The sequence below is a fragment of the Rhinoderma darwinii genome, chromosome 1 (assembly GCF_050947455.1).
Source record: "Rhinoderma darwinii isolate aRhiDar2 chromosome 1, aRhiDar2.hap1, whole genome shotgun sequence".
NCBI classification, from domain to species: domain Eukaryota; kingdom Metazoa; phylum Chordata; class Amphibia; order Anura; family Rhinodermatidae; genus Rhinoderma; species Rhinoderma darwinii.
Genome location: NC_134687.1, coordinates 389,583,499 through 389,605,950, shown reverse-complemented (window position 1 = coordinate 389,605,950; position 22,452 = coordinate 389,583,499). Strand labels below are relative to the sequence as shown.

Genomic DNA, 22,452 nt, shown 5'->3' with positions numbered 1-22,452 from the left:
CACAATCACAATTGTTTGGTCACTTCACCTCCCAAAAAATTGAATAAAAAGAGATCAAAATGTTGCATGTACCGAAAAATGGTACTGATGGAAACTACAGTTCGTTATTCAAAAAAATAAGTCCCCGGACAGCTTTATTGATGGAAAAAATAATAAAGTTCTTGCTCTTAGAATAAGGTAACACAAAAAGTAAATGATTTTTTACAAAAAGTATTTTATTGTGCAAACGCCATAAGACATAAAAAAAACTATAAACATCTGGTATCGCCGTAATCGTATCGCCCAGCAGAATAAAGTGAATATGTCATTTATAGCGCACGGTGCACGCTGTAAAAAAAATAGAATAAAAAAACAATAGTAGAATTGCTGTTTTTTAGACCTCACGCCACCTAAAAATAGTATAAAAACTGATCAAAAAGTCGCATGCACCCCATGAAAACTACAATGAATTCCTCTAGGGGTCTAGTTTCCAAAATGGGGTCACTTTTGGGGGGTTTCCACTGTTTTGGCACCACAAGACCTCTTCAAACCGGACATGGTGCCTAATAAAAAAGAGGCTTCAAAATCCACTTCGGAGGCCGGTGCTTCAGTCCATTACCGCACTAGGGCCACATGTGGGATATTTCTCAAAACTGCAGAATCTGGGCAATAAGTATTGAGTTGCGTTTCTCTGGTAAATCCTTTTGTGTTCTAATAAAAATGGTATAAAAAGGATTTTCTGACAAAAATAAATATGTAAATTTCACCTCTACTTTGCTCTAAATTCCTGTGAAACACCTAAAGAGTTCATAAACTTTCTAAATGCTGTTGTGAATACTTTGAGGGGTCTAGTTTCTAAAATGGGGTGTTTCATAGGGGTTTATAATATATGGGCCCCTCAAAGCAACTTCAGAACTGAACTGGAACCTAAAAAAAACGAGGCAATACTTCTCTTCTCCTAATGAGCATTGCCTACTCCAAGACTACCCCAGTTTTGACCGTTTGTATAAACTGAGAACCCCTATTAGACTGTTTCAGTGCCCGGTTTGCCCAAGCATACACCCCCGAGAAGTGTATTTCTATTGATGAGTCCTTGGTACATCTTAAAGGGAGGCTTCAATTCCGCCAGTACCTGCCGAATAAGAGTGGAAGGTATGGTGTGAAGATGTATAAGCTGTGCGAGAGTGCATCAGAGTATACCTACAAATTTAGGATATATGAAGGGAAGGACACCAGTATTCAGCCCCCAGAATGCCCCCCCTTACTGGGAGTTAATGCAAAAATTGTGTGGGATTTGGTGCACCCACTGCTGGACCAGGGTTACCACCTCTACCTGGATAAGTTTTATACCAGCGTTCCACTCAAAGTGCCTCGCTTCCAGAAGTCCTGCGGCATGCAGCACTGCTAGAAGAAATCTGAGAGGCCTCCCTCAGACTCTGCTTGGGCAAACACTCAGAAGGGGTGAGAGCGGGGCACAATCTAGCAGCAACGTATTGTGTGTCAAGTACAAGACGAGAGATGCCACACCAGTACCCATGTACCTGTATGAGGTACCAGTACAGAGACCCCCAAACCAGACTGCATCCTGGACTACAGTAGGTACATGGGAGGGGTGGACTTGTCAGATCAAGTCCTGCAGCCCTTCAGCGCCATGCGGTGTGGTATAAGAAGCTGGCCGTGCACGTCATACAGATGGCATTTTACAATGTGTACGTGCTACGTCGATATGCAGGCCAGAGGGGAAATTTCCTGGAATTTCAAGAGGTGGTTATCAAGAAACAAATTTTTAGGGACCAAGAAGGGGGGGGGGGCACCCAGTACTTCTGGAAGCGAGGCCACACGCATCGTACCAGGGCAACACTTTCCAGGAGAAGTTCCCCAAACTGGCAAGAAAGGAAAAAGTCAAAAGAGGTACAAAGTCTGCTATAAGAGGGGGATAAGGGAGGACACAATATATCAATGTGACACGTGTCCCGAAAAACTAAGGCTCCGTATGCAAGAGTGCTTCAAAATGTATCATAAATGACTTGATTTTTAATCTACCCCAGTTTGTTTTACTTACCCTGATGCACTCCGCACATCTTATCCCGCTCATCTTTCCCTTCTGAGCCCTGCCGTGTGCCCAGGCAACAGATAATAGCCACATGTAGGGTATTGCCATACCCGTGAGAACCCACATTACAGTTTATGGGGTGTAGGTCTCCGGTAAAAATGCTCACTACACCTCTAGATGAATGCCTTAAGGGGTGTAGTTTTTAAAACGGGGGTCACTTCTTGGGGGTTTCAACTGTACTGGTACCTCAAAGTCTTCTGCATACATGACTTCGCACCAGAAAATCCCCAGTAGGCCAAATAGTGGTCCTTTCCTTCTGAGCCCTCCCATGGGCCCAAACGTCAGTTTATCACCACAAATTGGGCATTGCCGCACTCAGGACAAATTGGGCAACAAAATGGGGTATTTTATTTCTTGTGAAAATAAATTTTCAGCCAAAACTACATATTGGAAAAAATTAATTTTGTTTGAATTCCCAGCCCAATTCAAATAAGTTATGTGAAAAAAGTATGGGGTCAAAATGGTCACAACACCAATAAATGAATTCCTTGAGGGGTGTAGTTTCCAAAATGGGGTCACTTCTGGTGGGTTTCCATTGCTTTGATACCTCTGGGGCTCTGCAAATGCGACATGGCACCCGAAAACCAATCCAGCAAAATCTGCACTCCAAAGAACACACAGCGCTCCTTCCCTTCTGAGGCCACCCATTGGCCCAAACGGCAGTTTATCACCACAAATGGGTTATTGCTGCACTCAGGAGAAATTGGGCAACAAAATGGGGTATTTTGTTCCCTGTGAAAATTAAGAAATTTTTATCAAAAATGATATCTTATTGGAAAAAATTTAATTTTCTTAATTTCACAGCCCAATTCAAATACGTGCTGTGTAAAAACTGTGGGTTCAAAATGGTAACAACAACCATAAATTCCTTGAGGGGTGTAGTTTCCGAAATGAGGTCACTTTTGTGGGATTCCTACTGTTTTGGCACCTCAACACCTCTTCAAACCTGGCATGCTGCCTAAAATATATTCTAATAAAAAAAAGAGGCCTCAAAATGTACTAGGTCCTTCTTTGCTCCTAGGGGCTTGTGTTTTAGTCCACGAGCACACTAGAGACACATGTGGGACATTTCTAAAAACTGCAGAATCTGCACAATACCTATTTAGTAGTGTTTCTCTGGTAAAACCTTCTGTGTTACAGAAAAAAATTGAATACAATTGAAATTCCGCAAGAAAAATTTAATTTGCAAATTTCACCTCTACTTTGTTTTAATTTCTGTGAAATGCCTGAAGGGTTAAATAAACTTTCTAAATGCTGTTTTGAATACTTTTGAGGGGTCTAGTTTTCAAAATGGGGTGTTTTATGGGGGTTTCTAATACATAGGCCCCTCAAAGCCACTTCAGAACTGAACCGGTACCTTAAAAAAAAAAAAGGCTTTTGAAATTTTCTTAAAACATAAACAGCAATTTCTCATATTTTTAAGCCTTGTAACGTCCAAGAAAAATAAAAATGTTCAAAAAACGATGCCAATCTAAAGTAGACATATGGGAAATGTGAACTAGTAACAATTTTGGGTGGTATAATTGTCTGTTTTACAAGCAGATGCATTTAAATTCTGAAAAATGCTATTTTTTTTTATACATTTTCTCTAAATTTTGCAGTTTTTCACCAATAAACACTGAATATATCGTCCAAATTTTACCACTAACATAAAGCCCAATGTGTCACGAGAAAACAGTCTCAGAATCTCTTGGATAGGTTTAAGCATTCCGACGTTATTACCACAAAAAGTGAAATATGTCAGATTTGAAAAATGGGCTCTGAGCCTTAAGGCCAAAACAAAGCTGCGTCCTTAAGGGGTTAACATCTGCATCAGGGCTCCGTTCCGTCTGCGTTTTCCGTCGGAACGGAGCCCTGACAGACACAAACGGAAACTATTGGCACCGGATCCGTCTCCATTGAAATAAATGGTGATGGAAACGGAAACCTATGGTTTCAGTTTGTATCAAGGCTGCGTTTCGATGGAAAGCTCCGTCGGAACGGAGCCCTGACGCAGAGGTATCTGACAGCGGCCTATTCCCCCCCCCCCCCATTAAAATAAACCTGCATTTCGCTTTGTTCTTCAGTAAGCCAGTACTTTCTCTTTGAATTTCAACCTGCATTCCAGAGACTATAAGGCTATATTCACACGCTTAACAAAAAACGGCTGAAAATACGGAGCTGTTTTCAAGGGAAAACCGCTTCTGATCTTTCAGCCGTTTTTGGAGCTGTTTTTCTATTGCGTCAATGAAAAGCGGCTCCAAAAACAGCTCATGAAGTGACATGCACTTCTGTTTACGAGGCGTTTTTTTACACGCCCATTTTTAAAAACGGCCGCGTAAAAAACGCCCCGTGGGAACGGAACGCGTTTTTTCCCATTGAAATCAATGGGAAGATGTTTAGACGTGTTCAGCCCCCAAAAAACGGCTGAAAATAGCCCATGTGAACATACCCTAATTGATCTTGCTTCGAACTGCCAACGTGGCTTGTTTATGCGGCCACTTAAAGGGAATGTGTCGCTAGAAAATTTTTTTTTTTTTGTTAAACAGTTAGTTTGTAGGTGATTAAACATTGTTCTAATTTTTTCACGAGTCAGGAAATATTATAAATTAGATTCTAATTTATAATATTTCCCAGCGCTGGTCACTAGATGGAGCAATTCCCAAAATTGCAGCATTGGCATGTGGTAAAGCAACCACATTGCTTTATGCTGCAAAATTTGAGAAAACTCACTCGCTCTAGTGAGCTCTCAGAATCCCCCCTCCTTTATCCTGGCTAGTGCCGGGAGAAAGGAGGGGATTGAACGGTCAAACCTCCTACACTGTGTATCGCCATTTTTTGAGCTAACACACAGTGTAGTAGGTTAACATACAGTAGTAAACACACAGTAAAACACGTACATACACAGACTTAACTTACCTGCTCCTGCCGCCGCCGGTCCGTCCGCTCCGTCTGCTACCTCCGCTCCAAGTGCACAAGTCCGGAAGCCGCGACCGGAAGTAGTAATCTTAATCGGACGTCGCACAGTTCAATTTCCCACACAGACGGCGTACATCATAGTGGATGGAACGGGCCCCGTTCGCATTCACTATGGGACTGTATGTGCCGTATTCCATGTCTGTATGTGTCGTTAATCGACACATACAGAGATTGGAAAAAAAATGGTTTCCCCCATGGACAAGAAAAAGTGAAAAAATAAAAAAAAGTAAAACACAAACGCACAAATAAATAAAAAATGTTTTAATAAAATACTAAAAGCAAATTGATATAAAAAATATTTTTTTCGTGACACTGGTCCTTTAAAGGGAATGTGTTGCCAGAAAAACATTTTATTTATTTTTTTAAATTAAACATTTAGTGTGTAGGTGATTAAACATTGTTCAAATTTTTTTTATATTTTTCACGAGTCAGGAAATATTATAAATTAATTCTAATTTATAATATTTCCCATTGCTGGTCACTAGATGGAGCTATTCCCAAAATTGCAGCATTGCAAAATTGGGTAAAAAGCCCTCGCTCTAGTGCGCTCTCAGCATCCCCCCCTCCTTTTATCCTGGCTAGTGCCGGGATAAACGAGGGGTTTGAACGGTCTAACCTCCTACACTGTGTGTCGCCATTTTTTGAGCTAACACACAGTGTAGTAGGTTTACATACAGTAGTAAACGTACACAAACACGAACATACATAGAAATCTCTTACCTGCTCCTGCCGCCGCGGCTCCCTCCGGCCCGTCCGCTCCGTCTGCTGCCGCTGGTCCAAGTGCACAAGTCCGGAAGCCGCGACCGGAAGTAGTAATCTTACTGTCCGGCCGCGACTTCCGGTCAAATTGGACTGTGTGGGAGCGGCGCATGCGCAGTTCCCACACAGACGGCGTACATGTTAGTGGATGGAACGGGCCCCGTTCTCAGTCCCTATGGGACTGTGGCTGCCGAATTCCATGTCTGTATGTGTCGTTAATCGACACATACAGAAATGGAAAAAAAAATGGCAGCCCCCATAGGGAAGAAAAAGTGTAAAAATAAGAAAAAGTAAAACACAAACACACAAATAAATATAAACGTTTTTAATAAAGCACTAACATCTTTAACATATTTAAAAAAAAATTGTGACGACACTGTTCCTTTAAGTTTCCATCCTGGCCTGACGACACGTCTATTCTTTGTTGGCTTATCAAAGACCGTCGCTTATAAATTTACATACAATACCAGGATACATTTCCTTCACTGACTCACTGTCTTTTGTAAGTATTTTTCCATATTTATATAAAGTGATAATTGCCAAGTTACCTATTTGGTTGTATTCAATGAAAAGTTTGTGTGCCTGACTTAACCCCTTAAATAGGCTCTGTCACCACATTATAAGTGCCCTATCTCCTACATAATGTGATCGGCGCTGTAATATAGGTGACAGCAGTGCTTTTTATTTAGAAAAACAATAAATTTTGACCAAGTTATAACTGATTTTAGCTTTATGCTAATGACTTTCTTAATGCCCAACTGGGTGTGTGTTTACCTTTGACCAAGTGGGCGTTGTGGAGAGAAGTGTATGACGCTGACCAATCAGCGTCATACACTTCTCTCCATTCATGTATTCAGCACATAGTGACCCTGCGTTGTTCATTATGTGCTGTCACATACTCACACATTAATGTTACTGAAGTGTCTTGACAGTAAATAGACATCAGGCACAATAGAGGAAAGTTGGCACCACTCTTTGTTTCCACAGTATGGAACAGGTACAGTGAAGGAAATAAGTATTTGATCCCTTGCTGATTTTGTAAGTTTGCCCACTGTCAAAGACATGAACAGTCTAGAATTTTTAGGCTAGGTTAATTTTACCAGTGAGAGATAGATTATATAAAAAAAAAAAAACAGAAAATCACATTGTCAAAATTATATATGTATGTGCATTGTGCACAGAGAAATAAGTATTTGATCCCTTTGGCAAACAAGACTTAATACTTTGTGGCAAAACCCTTTTTGGCAAGCACAGCAGTCAGACGTTTTTTGTAGTTGATGATGAGGTTTGCACACATGTTAGATGGAATTTTGGCCCACTTCTCTTTGCAGATCATCTGTAAATCATTAAGATATCGAGGCTGTCGCTTGGCAACTCGGATCTTCAGCTCCCTCCATAAGTTTTCGATGGGATTAAGGTCTGGAGACTGGCTAGGCCACTCCATGACCTTAATGTGCTTCTTTTTGAGCCACTCCTTTGTTGCCTTGGCTGTATGTTTCGGGTAATTGTCGTGCTGGAAGACCCAGCCACGAGCCATTTTTAATGTCCTGGTGGAGGGAAGGAGGTTATCACTCAGGATTTGACGGTACATGGCTCCATCCATTCTCCCATTGATGCGGTGAAGTAGTCCTGTGCCCTTAGCAGAGAAACACCCCCAAAACATAATGTTTCCACCTCCATGCTTGACAGTGGGGACGGTGTTCTTTGGGTCATAGGCAGCATTTCTCTTCCTCCAAACACGGCGAGTTGAGTTAATGCCAAAGAGCTCAATTTTAGTCTCATCTGACCACAGCACCTTCTCCCAATCACTCTCAGAATCATCCAGATGTTCATTTGCAAACTTCAGACGGGCCTGTACATGTGCCTTCTTGAGCAGGGGGACCTTGCGGGCACTGCAGGATTTTAATCCATTACGGCGTAATGTGTTACCAATGGTTTTCTTGGTGACTGGTCCCAGCTGCCTTGAGATCATTAACAAGTTCCCCCCGTGTAGTTTTCGGCTGAGCTCTCACCTTCCTCAGGATCAAGGATACCCCACGAGGTGAGATTTTGCATGGAGCCCCAGATCGATGTCGATTGACATTCATTTTGTATGTCTTCCATTTTCTTACTATTGCACCAACAGTTGTCTCCTTCTCACCCAGCGTCTTACTTATGGTTTTGTAGCCCATTCCAGCCTTGTGCAGGTCTATGATCTTGTCCCTGACATCCTTAGAAAGCTCTTTGGTCTTGCCCATGTTGTAGAGGTTAGAGTCAGACTGATTAATTGAGTCTGTGGACAGGAGTCTTTTATACAGGTGACCATTTAAGACAGCTGTCTTTAAGGGTATGTGCACACACACTAATTACGTCCGTAATTGACGGACGTATTTCGGACGCAAGTCCCGGACCGAACACAGTGCAGGGAGCCGGGCTCCTAGCATCATACTTATGTACGACGCTAGGAGTCCCTGCCTCGCTGCAGGACAACTGTCCCGTACTGTAATAATGTTTTCAGTATGGGACAGTTGTCCTGCAGTGAGGCAGGGACTTCTAGCATCGTACATAAGTATGATGCTAGGAGCCCGGCTCCCTGCACTGTGTTCGGTCCGGGACTTGCGGCCGAAATACGTCCGTCACTTACGGACGTAATTAGTGTGTGTGCACATACCCTAATGCAGGCACCAAGTTGATTTGGAGCGTGTAACTGGTCTGGAGGAGGCTGAACTCTTAATGGTTGGTAGGGGATCAAATACTTATTTCTCTGTGCACAATGCAAATAAATATATATAATTTTGACTGATTTTCAGTTTGTTTTTTTTTATATATATAATCTCTCACTGGTAAAATTAACCTAGCCTAAAAATTCTAGACCGTTCATGTCTTTGACAGTGGGCAAACTTACAAAATCAACAAGGGATCAAATACTTATATCCTTCACTGTATGTAGATGCAAATGGAGTCAGGCTACCCTAGTCAAACAAACTTCGGGTGGTGCTCAGCATAAAAAGAGACAGTCTTGCAATACCATGTAGGTGAGAAAAATGAAAATGCGGCACTCACCCGTTTGTATTTCTTCTTAACTTTAATATAGCATCTTGGCAAAGATAAAAAGCGTTACAGGGAGGACAGCAAGTTGTAGGTTTTTATCTTTGCCAAGATGCTATATTAAAGTTCAGAAGAAATACAAACTGGTGAGTGCCGCATTTTCATTTTTCTCACCTACATAGTAAATGAACATCGCTTCCAGCCAGGACCGGATGTCTATTCACAATCCCGACACTTCGGTAACGTTTGTGTAGTACTTACAGCACAACAAGCGTAATCTCGTGAGATCACGCTGTAAATTACCGCTTACAGCGAGATCACGCTTGCTGTGCTACAAGTCCCACACAAACGTTACCAAAGTGTCGGAATTGTGAATAGACATCGCGTCCCAGCTGGAAGAAATGTCTACTCACTCTCAAGACACTTCAGTAACATTAATGTGTATGTGACAGCACATTGTGAACAACGTAAGATCACTATGTGCTGAGTACATGAATGGTGAGAAGTGTATGACGCTGATTGGTCAGCGTCATATACTTCTCTTTACAACGCCCACTTGGTCAAAAGCTAAAAAACACCCAGTTGGGCAATAAGAAAGTCATTACATAAATCTAAAATAGGTCATAAGTTGGTCAAAATTGATCGTTTTTCTAAATAAAAACCACTGCTGTAATCTACATTACAGCGCCGATCACATTATGTAGGAGATAGGCCACTTCTAATGTGGTGACAGAGCCTCTTTAAGGACACATGTTTTGGCCTTTGGGACACAGCTGTTTTTTTTCAAATCTGACGTGTCCGTTTATGTGGTAATAACTTTGGAATGCTTTTACCTATCCAAGCGATTCTGAGATTGTTTTCTTGTGACATATTGTACTTTATGTTAGTGATGTTATGTTTGGTCGATAAATTCAATATTTATTTGTGAAAAACACCAAAATTTAGGGAAAATTTGCAAAAATTAGCATTTTTCTAAATGTATCTGCTTGCAAAACAGATAGTAATACCACACAAAATAGTTACTAGATAACATTTCCCATATGTCTACTTTATGTTGGCATAGTTTTTTGAACGTTCTTTTATTTTTCTAGGCCGATTCGAGGCTCAGAACTTTCATCAATTTCTCACATTTTCAATTAAATTTCAAAAGCCTCCTTTTTTTATTTTATTTTATGGACCAGTTCAGTTCTTAAGTGGCTTTGAGGGGCCTATATATTAGAAAGTCCCCATAAATCACCCCATTTTAAAAACTGCACCGCTCAAAGTATTCAAAACATAATTTAGAAAGTTTCTGAACCCTTTAGGTGTTTCACAGGAATTAAAGCAATGTACAAATTTCATTTGCAATAAAAAAAATTTTTTTTCTGTACCACAGAAGGTTTTACCAGAGAAACGCAACTCAATATTTATTGCCCTGATGTGGCCCTAGTGTGTTACTTGACTGAACTATAGGTCTCAGAAGCTAAGGAGCACCTAGTGGATTTTGGGGCTTCCTTTTTATTACAATATATTTTAGGCACCATGTTAGGGTTGAAGAGGTCTTGTAATGCCAAAACAGTGGAAACCCCCCAAAAGTGACCCCATTTTGAAACTACACCCTCAAGGAATTTTTCTAGGGGTACAGTGAGCATTTTGTTCCTACTGGTTTTATGCTGAATTTATTGGAGTTGGGCAATGAAAATCATTTTTTTTTTTTTTAGATAAACATAGAAGTTTTTAATTTTTTACAAGGAATAAAGGAGAAAAAGCACCCCAACATTTGTAAAGCAAATTCTCCTGATTACAGGAATACCTCATATGTGGTAATAAACTGCTGTTTGGACCCACTGCAGGGATTAGAATGTGAGGAGTGCCATTTGGATTTTGCACAGAAACCCCAAAGAAGTGACCCCATTTTGGAAGCTACACCCTCAAGGAATGTATTCATGGTTGTAGTCGGTAGTTTGAGCCTACGTTTTGTTGGAGGAATTAATTTATAGCCGGTGTTAAAATAAAATTTAGATCTATAGATTTATAGGACCTATTTTTGTTCGTATCCAGTACATGAAACTAAGGAAATGTACCCCAATGTTCAAAATTACCCCCAATTAGGCCGAAATCTTATCTTTGTCAACATGGTAGGGCTCAAAAGCAAAGGAATACCCTGTCGTTTTCAGAATATAGCTTCCACTTACAGAGGATTTAAGCTGGCAGAACAATGTAACACCTCCAGAAGTGACCCCATTTTTTAAATCAGATCCTGAAAGTATTCATCTAGGGGGTATGGGGATTATGTTGACCATATGTTTTTAGCTAGAATTATGGGAGAGTATAAAACTGAAGTGCCTTGTGGCTTTTTGGGCCTAGTGAGATAAATTCCAGGCACAATGTTCTAAAGTGACAGAGCAGAAAACACCGTCCTCCAGTATTCATCTAGGGGTATAATGAAATAGTTTCTTTTATTTGAGGTATAATTCCAATTTTTAAATGGCCACTAATGTAATGGAAATAGGGATAAAGTATCTGTACGTCTATATGAAAAGAGCAAAAGGGGTTAAAACAAAATGAGAGAATGAATAAATTTAATATTTTAGAGAACGAAAACATTCTTTGATGCACAACCCCGCTTTATCGGGACAAGTGTCGCAATGATAACCAGTGTCTTTTCTAAGTAAATTTTTGTAACAATCGCAACATTTTTTGTAGGTCCGTCTTTTTTTCAGTGCAGGGAATTTCTGCTGGGACGTGCTGTCCCTGTACAACTCTGCTGGCCTGACTTCAATGGGATGTGCTTGTACCCTCTTCTGCCCGGTCTTCTAACAGTAATTGCTTTATTACTGGATATATATCACTAACACTATATATTTTTTCTTTTAGATTTTTTCCTTTTTTATATATATTTTTTCAACAGGACAAACTAACTGACAACTCCTAAACAGCTCCCCAAAGGTCAAGGAGCAGTTCAGGGGGATTATAGAGATCTCTAGGGGGTTTATTTCTAATTTTGACACTGCGACACACTAAATTATAGCTGTTCTCTCCGATCTCCTCACAACTGTGACAGGAATGAGGAGATCGGAGCTGGGGAAGGCGGTTTTTTCACATTTTGGCTGTGATTGGTCAGTCTGGATTGACTGATTAATCACAGCCATCTCCGGGCGGGGACAGCTGCGACCGGTCCCGCCACTAACATGTGACTATCAGCGGTCTATGACAGCTGAAGTCACTGTTCTGTCACAGCGTGTTTACATGCTGTGACCGTTCAACTGCAGGATGCGAATGCTCGTCCTAATGCGGCAAGCACCCGCCACTCAGGACGGGTATTCTCGTCCTGTCGGCAAGAGGTTAAAGTTGATTTATTATTTTACATGAATCCCTGTAGCTCCACTCTAAGCATACTATTACACTGAACATGGAGATGATCTTGTTATAGTAAGGTGAAAACTTTAAGATAATTTGTGATGGCAGAAACTTCATCAAACATAATGATTTATCCCACTGTCAAACCTGTGACCACTAAAAATCATGATTTGAACGAAATGTACTGGTCTTCAGGGATGGTGCCTTCAGATGTGGTATAAAGATCCTAGTAAAAACTAGCGCTGATTGACAAAACAGCTCGTCTATCTACACTTATTTGCTCCTTTAACAAGTAGCAATCATCGGTTAATTATTACAACGATCGTTCGCCCCCATACACTTTCATCATGGCGGCAGCTCCCATGTTTACACAGGGAGATGTGCTGCCGACTAGTGAGCATTTTATTGGCCGCATAAAAAAGCGAGCTCGTTCATCGGCTGATTGTTTCCCTGTTTAGACAGGGCATAGAACGCTTGTTTGCCCGATCACTGGCCCGTGTAAAAGTGCCATAAAGAGAACCTTTCACCTGCCCATACACGTGCAGCTGAGTGCACCATGTAATAGGCAGGGCTTCACAAACTCTCTCACTTTAAAAAAAAATTCTATCCTACTCCGTTATTTAGATATCGGTGCCGTTATATTTGGCGCCCGATTATGTAAATAACCCCCTGAACTGTCAATGGGGCGTTTCTTGATCTCTAAATGGCATGGTGGCGTGTTACTTATCGCTCTATAAACACAAAGGGGAAGGACCCCAATAATTGGTGGGCGTATTAGTTACATTCAAAAGATTTTTTGCCTGCCGGCAAAGAAAGCCCTGTTTTCCAATTATCAAACGAAAATAACAAAGTCTTTATTAAATTTGCAACAAGGACAGACTACATAAAATTTAAAAGTTGGAGTCCATTGCTGACAGCGATAAGCTTAGTGCAAGATATAGGATTAGGTCTTTGAAGAGTAAAGTGCTAGCGGCTGCAGAACGCAACACTCAACCCACAGTTAAATTCTAAAGAGTCAGCAGGACTGGTCATTGGCCCCTATACCCCTGAAGACGCTACATCGTAGTGAAACATGTCGGGGGGGCTTCTACCTCCATTTTAAATACTAGTCCTGCTGACTCTTTAGAATTTAACTGTGGGTTGAGTGTTGCGTTCTGCAGCCGCTAGCACTTTACTCTTCAAAGACCTAATCCTATATCTTGCACTAAGCTTATCGCTGTCCGCAATGGACTCTAACTTATCGCTCTGACACTGTCAAGGCGCCTTGTGCTGTGTGATCTCTCTCGTGAGATCACACTTGTCTCTTGTTCTGCAGCACGACAAAACTGTGTGATCTCGCGACAGATTGGACAGTGTAAGAGCGATAAGTAACATGCCCCCATGCCATTTAGAAATAAAGAAACTCCCTCATTGACAATTCAGGGGGTTATTTACATATCGGGCACCAAATATAACGGCACCGATATCTAAATAACGGAGTAGGATAGACATTTTTATTTTAAAGTGAGAGTTTGTGAAGCCCTGCCTATTACATGGTGCACCTGTATGGGCAGGTGAAAGGTTCTCTTTAAGATCACAAAAACATGGCTGTTTTCTTCTAGAAACAGAGGCACTCCTGTCCGTTGGCCATGTCTGGTATTGCAGTTCAGTCCCATTCACTCTCGTACAACCCTTTTGACGTTCCCGACTTGGTTACACCAAGATAGAGCTTCGTGCAGCATATCTCTGCCAGCATGATCAGTTATCTGAAAGGCCTTTTTCCTGGCTATTCTTAAATGACAATACATCTGTATGAGCTTTTTTATTTTTGAATCGAGCATTGAAAGAGCAAAAATCAAATCTTATAAATTATAACATTTTGTTGTCATTTTTGTTGTGTTCAAAGACTTGTTATTGACTAATCTCTTATTGAGAAGTAAGAGCTTTTCCTACAACATGTCTCGGTTTACAACAAGTTGATTGTTTTTATTAAATCTTTCAAATAGACTGTTCTAAGGGCCAGTTCACATGGAGTTTTTTTGACAGAATTTCTGCCTGCAAAAACCTCAGTGTGAACATGGACGAAATGTACTGGTCTATTATTTACTTCCATGCGTTAATGTACTAATAGATTACCTGCAAGACAAAATGTAGTTTAACTCACTGCTTAACAAAGTTATTATTTGACTGATGTTTCTGTGTTTTATCCTGCTAAGTTCTATTTCACTTATTTCTGATGCCTTCAGTTTATGGAACAAAAGATATTTATTAACAACCTAGAATACAATGTATAACCATGGTCTCTATAACCTCTGTCCCTCCAGTTCTTGAGAAATTATAACTCGCAACATGCTCTGTCAGGGTAATGTGGAAGTTGTAATTTTGCAAAATATTGTAATGCTGTTCGACAGCAAGAAGCAGTACAAAGCTAACCAGATCTCGGGAGCCAGTTGGCCTAGAAATTATCTAGTGGTGCTTAGCTTTTGGGGTTGTTTTCTATTGAGGTCTTAGGCCCCATGCACACGACCGTGCCCGCAATTGCGGGCACGGCCGGCCTCCACCCGCATTTTCGGGCTGTGCTCCCATACAAAGTATTGGAGCACGGCCCGTAAAATACGAAAAATAGGACATGCTCCATAATTCCCGGTACGGTTCTACGGCACGGACACCCATCCGTAGCGCTACGGAAAATTGTCTGCGTTCAATGAAAGTGAATGGGTCCATTTTTGTGGCCCGCAATTGCAGTCCGCAAAAACTGAGGTCTTTTTACGGTCGTGTGCATGGGGCCTTACACGACCGTATCTGCAAATACTGACCGTAAATACGGTTCCGTATTGCTTTATTATCATCCGCAACGTACCCACTTCTGCTGAGTGGTATCCGCAAATACGGTCCGTAGTGCATCCGTATTTCATCCGTATATACGGATCCGCAAAAAAAGAGGCCTGGTTGATGGGAAATCCCCTTTGTGTTGCTTAGCAACACTTCTGTATTTGCTGATGGCTATCCGTATTTGCGGATGCACCTCCGTAGCCATTCACAATTTTGGCTTCCCCCCCCCCTCCTCATAGACTTCTATGAAGGAGTCCGTGCCGCAATTGCGGACCAAGAACGGACATGCTCCATAATTCCCGGCACAGTTCTGCGGCACGGACACTCATCCGTAGCGATACTAAAAGGAGCCTGCGTTCAATGGAAGTGAATGGGTCCGTTTTTGTGGACCGCTATTGCGGTCCGCAAAAATTGAGGTATTTTATGGTCGTGTGCATGGGGCCTTATCCTGTCTAAGGGTATGTGCACACGAGAACTTGCTTTTACGTCTGAAATTACAGACTGTTTTCAGGAGAAAACAGCTGCGTCGTTTCAGACGTAAAAGCTCCTCCTCGCATTTTGCGGGGCGTCTTTGACGCTCGTAAATCTTGAGCTGCTCTTCATTGAATTCAATGAAGAACGGCTCAAATTACGTTGCAAAGAAGTGTCCTGCACTTCTTTGACGAGGCAGTCAATTTACGCGTCGTCGTTTGACAGCTGTCAAATGACGACGCGTAAATGACAGGTCGTCGGCACAGTACGTCGGCAAACCCATTCAAATGAATGGGCAGATGTTTGCCGACGTATTGGAGCCGTATTTTCAGACGTAAATCGAGGCAGAATACGCCTCGTTTACGTCTGAAAATAGGTTGTGTGAACCCAGCCTAAGTCGAAAAATGTCTCCAGATGTTTAACTGGCTTCTAAAGTCTCAAGTACTTGTGGCATATTATTATGCTTGCCTGTCCAGAAAAGTAAAAAAAAAATAGTTTTATCTTTAAAAAAAAAAGGTTAAGGAAAAATAAAGGCTTTTTTTTTTTTTTCCCATCTGTGTAGGATCCTGGAAACAAAATGTGAATTGTCATCACAATGTGAAGGCTATCTCTCGGCCTCTAGCCTGTTCTTGTAATATTTGTTTTCCGACAACCAGAACTTGTAGATGGTTGATAAACACTGTTTTCATTTTATCCGCAGGTTTCAGCAACTGCACTACATATTATGGGATTGGGAAGTGGCCGCAGAGCAATGAAGTCCCCACCGCTTTTTATAGCTGTGCTTTTAGCATGTGTGTTTGTCCTGGGAATAAATTACTGGATTACGAGCACTCGATGTGTGGAATTACAGGTACACATTCTCATTGTGCAATATACAATATATGGGTTTATTTTATTGAGCTTTTTTTATCTTGTGCTTTTACAAACCATATTCAAAGGCAGCTTTGCTTTTGTTTTTCATCCTCTGCCCCTGGCAAATGCATATCCTGTTCTGTAGAGCCAGCAAATGTAATGCTGCCAGCAGATGATGTGGCATCTGTGCTATTCAGTACACTATACAGTATTTCTTTTTCGGTAGCTACAAGCATTGGAGTAGACATCAAAGGACATTTATACATGTGTTGGACTATAAATCTATTTGTACTTTAGAGAAAAGGGCCAACTAAACAGACAATGTACTAATAGGTTATCTGGCCTTACATTAATAAAGCTTTCTCCGGTCATTTCATGTATATCCTTAACCCCTTCCCTCTTTAGCCACTTTTGACCTTCCTGACCGGGCCTCATTTTTCAAATCTGACGTGTCACTTTATGTGGTAATAACTCCGGAATGCTTTTACCTATCCAAGCGATTCTGAGATTGTTTTCTCGTGACACATTGGACTTTAAGTTACTGGCAAAATTTGCTCGATATGTTCAGTATTTAATTGTGAAAAACACCAAAATTTAGCGGAAAAATTGCAAAAATTTGCATTTTTCCCAATTTAAATGTATCTGCTTATAAGACAGGCAGTTATACCACACAAAATTGTTGCTAATTAACATCCCCCATATGTCTACTTTAGATTGGCATCGTTTTTTGAACATCCTTTTATCTTTCTATGACCTCACAAGGCTTAGAACTTTAGCAGCAATTTCTCACATTTTCAAGAAAATTTCAAAAGTCCATTTTTACAGGGGCCAGTTCAGTTGTGAAGTGGCTTTGAGGGCCTTATATATTAGAAACCCCCAAAAAGTCACCCCATTTTAAAAACTTCACCCCTCAAAGTATTCAAAACAGCATTTAGAAAATGTCTTAACCCTTTACACATGTCACAGGAATTAAAGCAAAGTAGAGGTGAAATGTACAAATTTCATATTTTTTTTGCAGAAATAAATTTTTAGTACAATTTTTTTTATAACACAGAAGGTTTTACCAGAGAAATGCAACTCAATATTTGTTGCCCAGTTTCTGCAGTCTTAGGAAATATCCAACATGTGGCCCTAGTGTGCTACTGGACTGAAGCACCGGCCTCAGAAGCAAAGGAACACCTAGTGGATTTTGGGGCCTTATTTTTGTTAGAATAAATTTTAGGCACCATGTCAGGTTTGAAGGGCTCTTGCAGTGCCAAAACAGTCAAAATCCCCCAAAAGTGACCCCATCTGGGAAACTACACCCATTGAGGAAATTATCTAGGGGTACAGTGAGCATTTTGACTGCACAGTTTTTTTACAGAAATTATTGGAAGTAGGCCGTGAAAATTAAAATCAAACATTTCTTCAAAGAAAATGTAGGTTTAGCGATTTTTTTTTTTTCTCATTTCCACAAGGACTAAAGGAGAAAAAGCACCGTAAAATTTGTAAAGCAATTTCTCGCGAGTAAAACAATACCCCACATGTGGTAATAAACGGTTGTTTGGAGACACGGCAGGGCTGAGAAGGGAAAGAGCGCTATTTGGCTTTTGGAGCTAAAGTTTAGCAGGAATGGTTTGCGGAGGCCATGTCACATTTACAAAGCCCCTGAGGTGACAAAACAGTGGAAACTCCCCACAAGTGACCCCATTTTGGAAACTACACCCATTGAGGAAAGTATCTAGGGGTATAGTGAGCAATTTGACTCCACAGGTTTTTTGCAGAAATTATTGGAAGTAGGCCCTGAAAATAAAAATCAACATTTTTTCAAAGAAAATGTAGGTTTAGCTTATTTTTACTCATTTCCACAAGGACTGAAGGAGAAAAAGCACCACAAAATTTGTAAAGCAATTTCTCCCGAGTAAAACAATACCCCACATGTGGTAATAAACGGCTGTTTGGAGACACGGCTTGGCTTAGAAGGGAAAGAGCACTATTTGGCTTTTTGAGATCACATTGAGCAGGAATGGTTTGCGGAGGACATGTCACATTTGCAAAGCCCCTGAGGGGACAAAACAATGAAAACGCCCAAAAAGTGACACCATTTAGGAAACTACACCTCTTGAGGAATTAATCTAGGGGCGTAGTGAGCATTTTGACCCCACAGATGTTTCATAGAATTTATTAGAATTGGGCAGTGAAAATAAAAACAATCCTTTTTCTTCAATAAGACGTAGCTTTAGCGCAAATTTTTTCATTTTCGCAACAAATAAAGGAAAAAAAAGAACCCAACATTTGTAAAGCAATTTCTACCGAGTACGGCAATACCCCATATGTGGTCATAAACTGCTGTTTGGGCACACGGCAGGGCTCAGAAGGGAAGGACCGCCATTTGGAGTGCAGATGTTGCTGGATTGGTTTCTGGGCGCCTGTGGGCCCAAAACAGTGGAAACCCCCCAGAAGTGACCCAATTTTGGAAACTACACCCCTCAATGCATTTACCTAGGGGTGTAGTGAGCATGTTAACCCTGCAGGTGTTTTGTAGAAATTAGTGTGAACTCGATGTTGCAGAGTGAAAATGGGATTTTTTCCACAGATATGTGCACAATATGTGGTGCCCGGCTTGTGCCACCATAACAAGACAGCTAGGTCCTTGATAAATCGCCTCTTCAAACAGAAGAAATGTTCCCCTCGGGCACAACTGCATATTTTTTTATTTCCTGACTTATTGGAGCCATAACTAATTTTATTTTTCATAGACTTAGTGGTATGAGGGCTGGTTTGTTGCGGGACGAGCTGTAGTTATTATTGGTACCATTTTGGGGTACATGCAACTTTTTGATCACCTTTTTATCCTATTTTTTGGGATGCCAGGTAAACAAAAAAACGCAATTCTGGCACAGCTTTTTTTGTTTTTTTTTATACAGCGTTCACCATGCGTTATAAATGACATGTTAACTTTATTCTGCGGGTCAGTACGATTCCAGCGATACCTAATTTATAGCACTTTTTTATGTTTTACAACTTTTTTCACAATAAAATTACTTTTGTAAAAAGAATGTATTTTTTCTGTCGCCAAGTTGTGAGAACCATAACTTCTTAATTTTTTTTTTGTCGACGGAGGTGTATGAGGGCTTGTTTTTTGCGGGACGAGCTATAGTTTTTATAGGTACCATTTTTGGATACGTGCGACTTTTTGATCACTTTTTATTCTAACATTTGTAGGGCAAAGTGACTAAAAAACAGAAACTCTGGTAACGTTTTTTAAGTTTGTTTTTTTTACGCTGTTCACCGCGTGCAATAAATAATATAATATTTTGATACCTCAGGTCGTTACGGTCGCGGCGATACCAAATACATATGGTTTATTATTATTTTTCAATAATAAAGGACTTGATAAGAGTAAAAGGGGGATTGTGTTTGATTACTTGAAACTTTTATTGTTTTCAAACTTTCATTATTTGCACTTTTTTTTACACTTTTTTTATACTTTTTTTACACTTTTCTTCAAGTCCCACTAGGGGACTTGAAGGTCCAACGGCCAGATTTTTTTTTTTCTAATACATTGCACTACCTATGTAGTGCAATGTATTAGATCTGTCAGTCATTCACTGACAGCAAGCCGATTAGGCTTCGCCTCCCGGCGGGGCCTAAATCGGCTTCCGTAATGGCAGAGCAGGAGACCATTGTGTCTCCTGTTGCCATAACAGCAGTCGCCAGTCCTGATTGCCTGTCAGGGCTGGCGATCTGCTAGTAACCGCTACGATTGCAGCAATCGCTTTCGATTGCTGCATCGAAAGGGTTAATGGCAGGGATCGGAGCTAGCTCCGGTTCCTGCCGTTACAGGTGGATGTCAGCTGTAAAGTACAGCTGACTTCCACCGCTGATGACGCCGGATCAGCTCCTGACCCGGCGCCATCTTGCCGGCAGCTACGGAAGCCGATCAGGCTCCGCCGCCGGGCGGATCTTGACCGGCTTCGGTGCTAGGCAGAGCGGGAGGCCAGTATTAGGCCTCCGGTTGCCATTGCAGCCACCGGAACCCCGGCAATTTCATTACTGGGGTTCCGATGAGCTGCAAACACCTTAAGTGCAGCGATCGCGTTTGAGCGCTGCACTTAAGGGGTTAATGGCGGGGATCGAAGCTAATTTCGGTCCCCGCCGTTACAGCCGGATGTCAGCTGTAAGATACAGCTGAGATCCGGTGATGATGGGACCGGCTAAGCTTCTGAGCCGGTCCCAAACATTCGGCGTACATGTACGGCAAGATGCGGGAAGTCAATGCTTTCCATGACATACATGTACGGCAAATGTCGGGAAGGGGTTAAAGCGTAGCTAAACGTTCAACAAACTTCTAACGTGTCATAGTGAAATGTCAGCAGTTTGGATTGGTGGGGTCCGAGCACGGAGACCCCTACCAATCGCTAGAACGAAGCAGCTGAAGTGCTCGTGTGAGCGCTCAGCTTCTTCGTGTCTGTTCGGCTATGTCAGAAGTTTATCGAACAGTTAGCTACACTTTAAGGACATTTTGGACATGTAACTGAGCGCTGATCGGCGCTAGTTTGCTCCTTTTCACAAGGAGCTATGTATGGGGACGAGCACTCAGTACTCCGATTGTTCATCCCAATACATTTATATCTGCCGACAACGATATTTTAGGCTGACTAAATGATACGGTCAGCCGATGAAGGAGCCCGATAATTGGCCCATGTAAAAGGGCCCTTAGGATAGAACAAGAATGATGGTATTTGAAAAAAAAAATAATCACAAATGGTGAACTGATTACAAAGTATTTTAGAAACTTTCAAAATTCTTCATTATGCATTAATATTGGGCAAAACCTCTTTTAACCCCATAAGTATTTCTTTGTGGCAGGAGCTGTATTTTTATTTTTTTCTTATGACGATTGCGGGGTACATATAACTTGGTGTTTGAAAACATTTTTTGGGGTGGGCGTGCAAAGATAACAATTCTTCAACTTTTTTTTTTTTTTCCCTTTATTGCACTATGGAATTTATTTATTTTTTACTTTGCCCCTTCCCTCTTTGGCCACTTTTGACCTTCCTGACACAGCCCCATTTTTCAAATCGGACATGTTTAAATTTATGTGGTAATAACTTCGGAATGCTTTTACCTATCCAAGTGATTCTGAGATTATTTTCTCGTGACACATTGGACTTTGTTACTGGCAAAATTTGCTCGATACATTCAGTATTTAATTGTGAAAAACACCAAAATTTAGCGAAAATTAGCATTTTTCTAAATTTAAACGTATCTGCTTGTAAGACAGGCAGTTATACCACACAAAATTGCTGCTAATTAACATCCCCCATATGTTTACTTTATGTTTGCATCATTTTTTGATCATCCTTTTATTTTTCTCGGACGTTACAAGGCTTAGAACTTTATCAGCAATTTCTCACATTTTGAAGAAAATTTCAAAAAACTATTTTTACATAGGCCAGTTCAGTTGTGAAGTGGCTTTGAGGGCCTTATATATTAGAAACCACCAATAAGTCACCCCATTTTAAAAACTCCACCCCTCAAAGTATTCAAAACAGCATTTAGAAAGTTTCTTAACTCTTTAGACTGTTAACAGGAATTAAAGTAGAGGTGAAATTGTACAAATTGAATTTTTTATTTTTTTAGCAGCAATTAATTGTTATTTTTATCCATTTTTTTTTTTTTTTTTATAACACAAAGTTTTACCAGGGAAATTCAACTCCATATTTATTGCCCAGGTTCTTCAGATTTAGGAAATATCCCACATGTGGCCCTAGTGTGGTAATGTACTGAAGTATCCGGCCTCAGAAGCAAAGGAGCACCTAGTGGATTTTGGGGTCTTTTTTTATTAGAATATATTTTAGGCACGATGTCCGATTTGAAGGGCTCTTGCGGTGACAAAACAGTGGAAATCCCCAAAAAGTGACCCCATTTGGGAAGCTACACCCCTCAAGGAGTTTATCTAGGGTTATAGTGAGCATTTTGACCCCACAGGTTTATTACAGAAATTATTGGAAGTAGGCCGTAAAAATTAAAATCTAAAAAATTTTCAAAGGAAATGTAGGATTAGCTAATTTTTTTCTCGCTTTCACAAGCACTAAATGAGAAAAACCACCACCAGAATTTGTAAAGCAATTTCTCCCGAGTAAAACAATACCCCACAT

The 22,452-nt window shown here is 40.9% G+C and overlaps 1 protein-coding gene across 2 annotated transcripts in view; it reads left to right on the top strand.

The window, feature by feature from the left end:
• The window catches only part of GOLM1 (golgi membrane protein 1), a 77,937-nt gene that overhangs the window by 15,565 nt on the left and 39,920 nt on the right, over positions 1–22,452 (top strand). For both annotated transcript variants that reach the window (XM_075852324.1, XM_075852314.1), the window contains exon 2: positions 16,158–16,307. In XM_075852324.1, coding sequence (XP_075708439.1) covers positions 16,182–16,307 — 126 coding nt within the window. In that variant the 5' untranslated portion in view covers positions 16,158–16,181. The remainder of the gene's footprint in view (positions 1–16,157; positions 16,308–22,452) is intronic.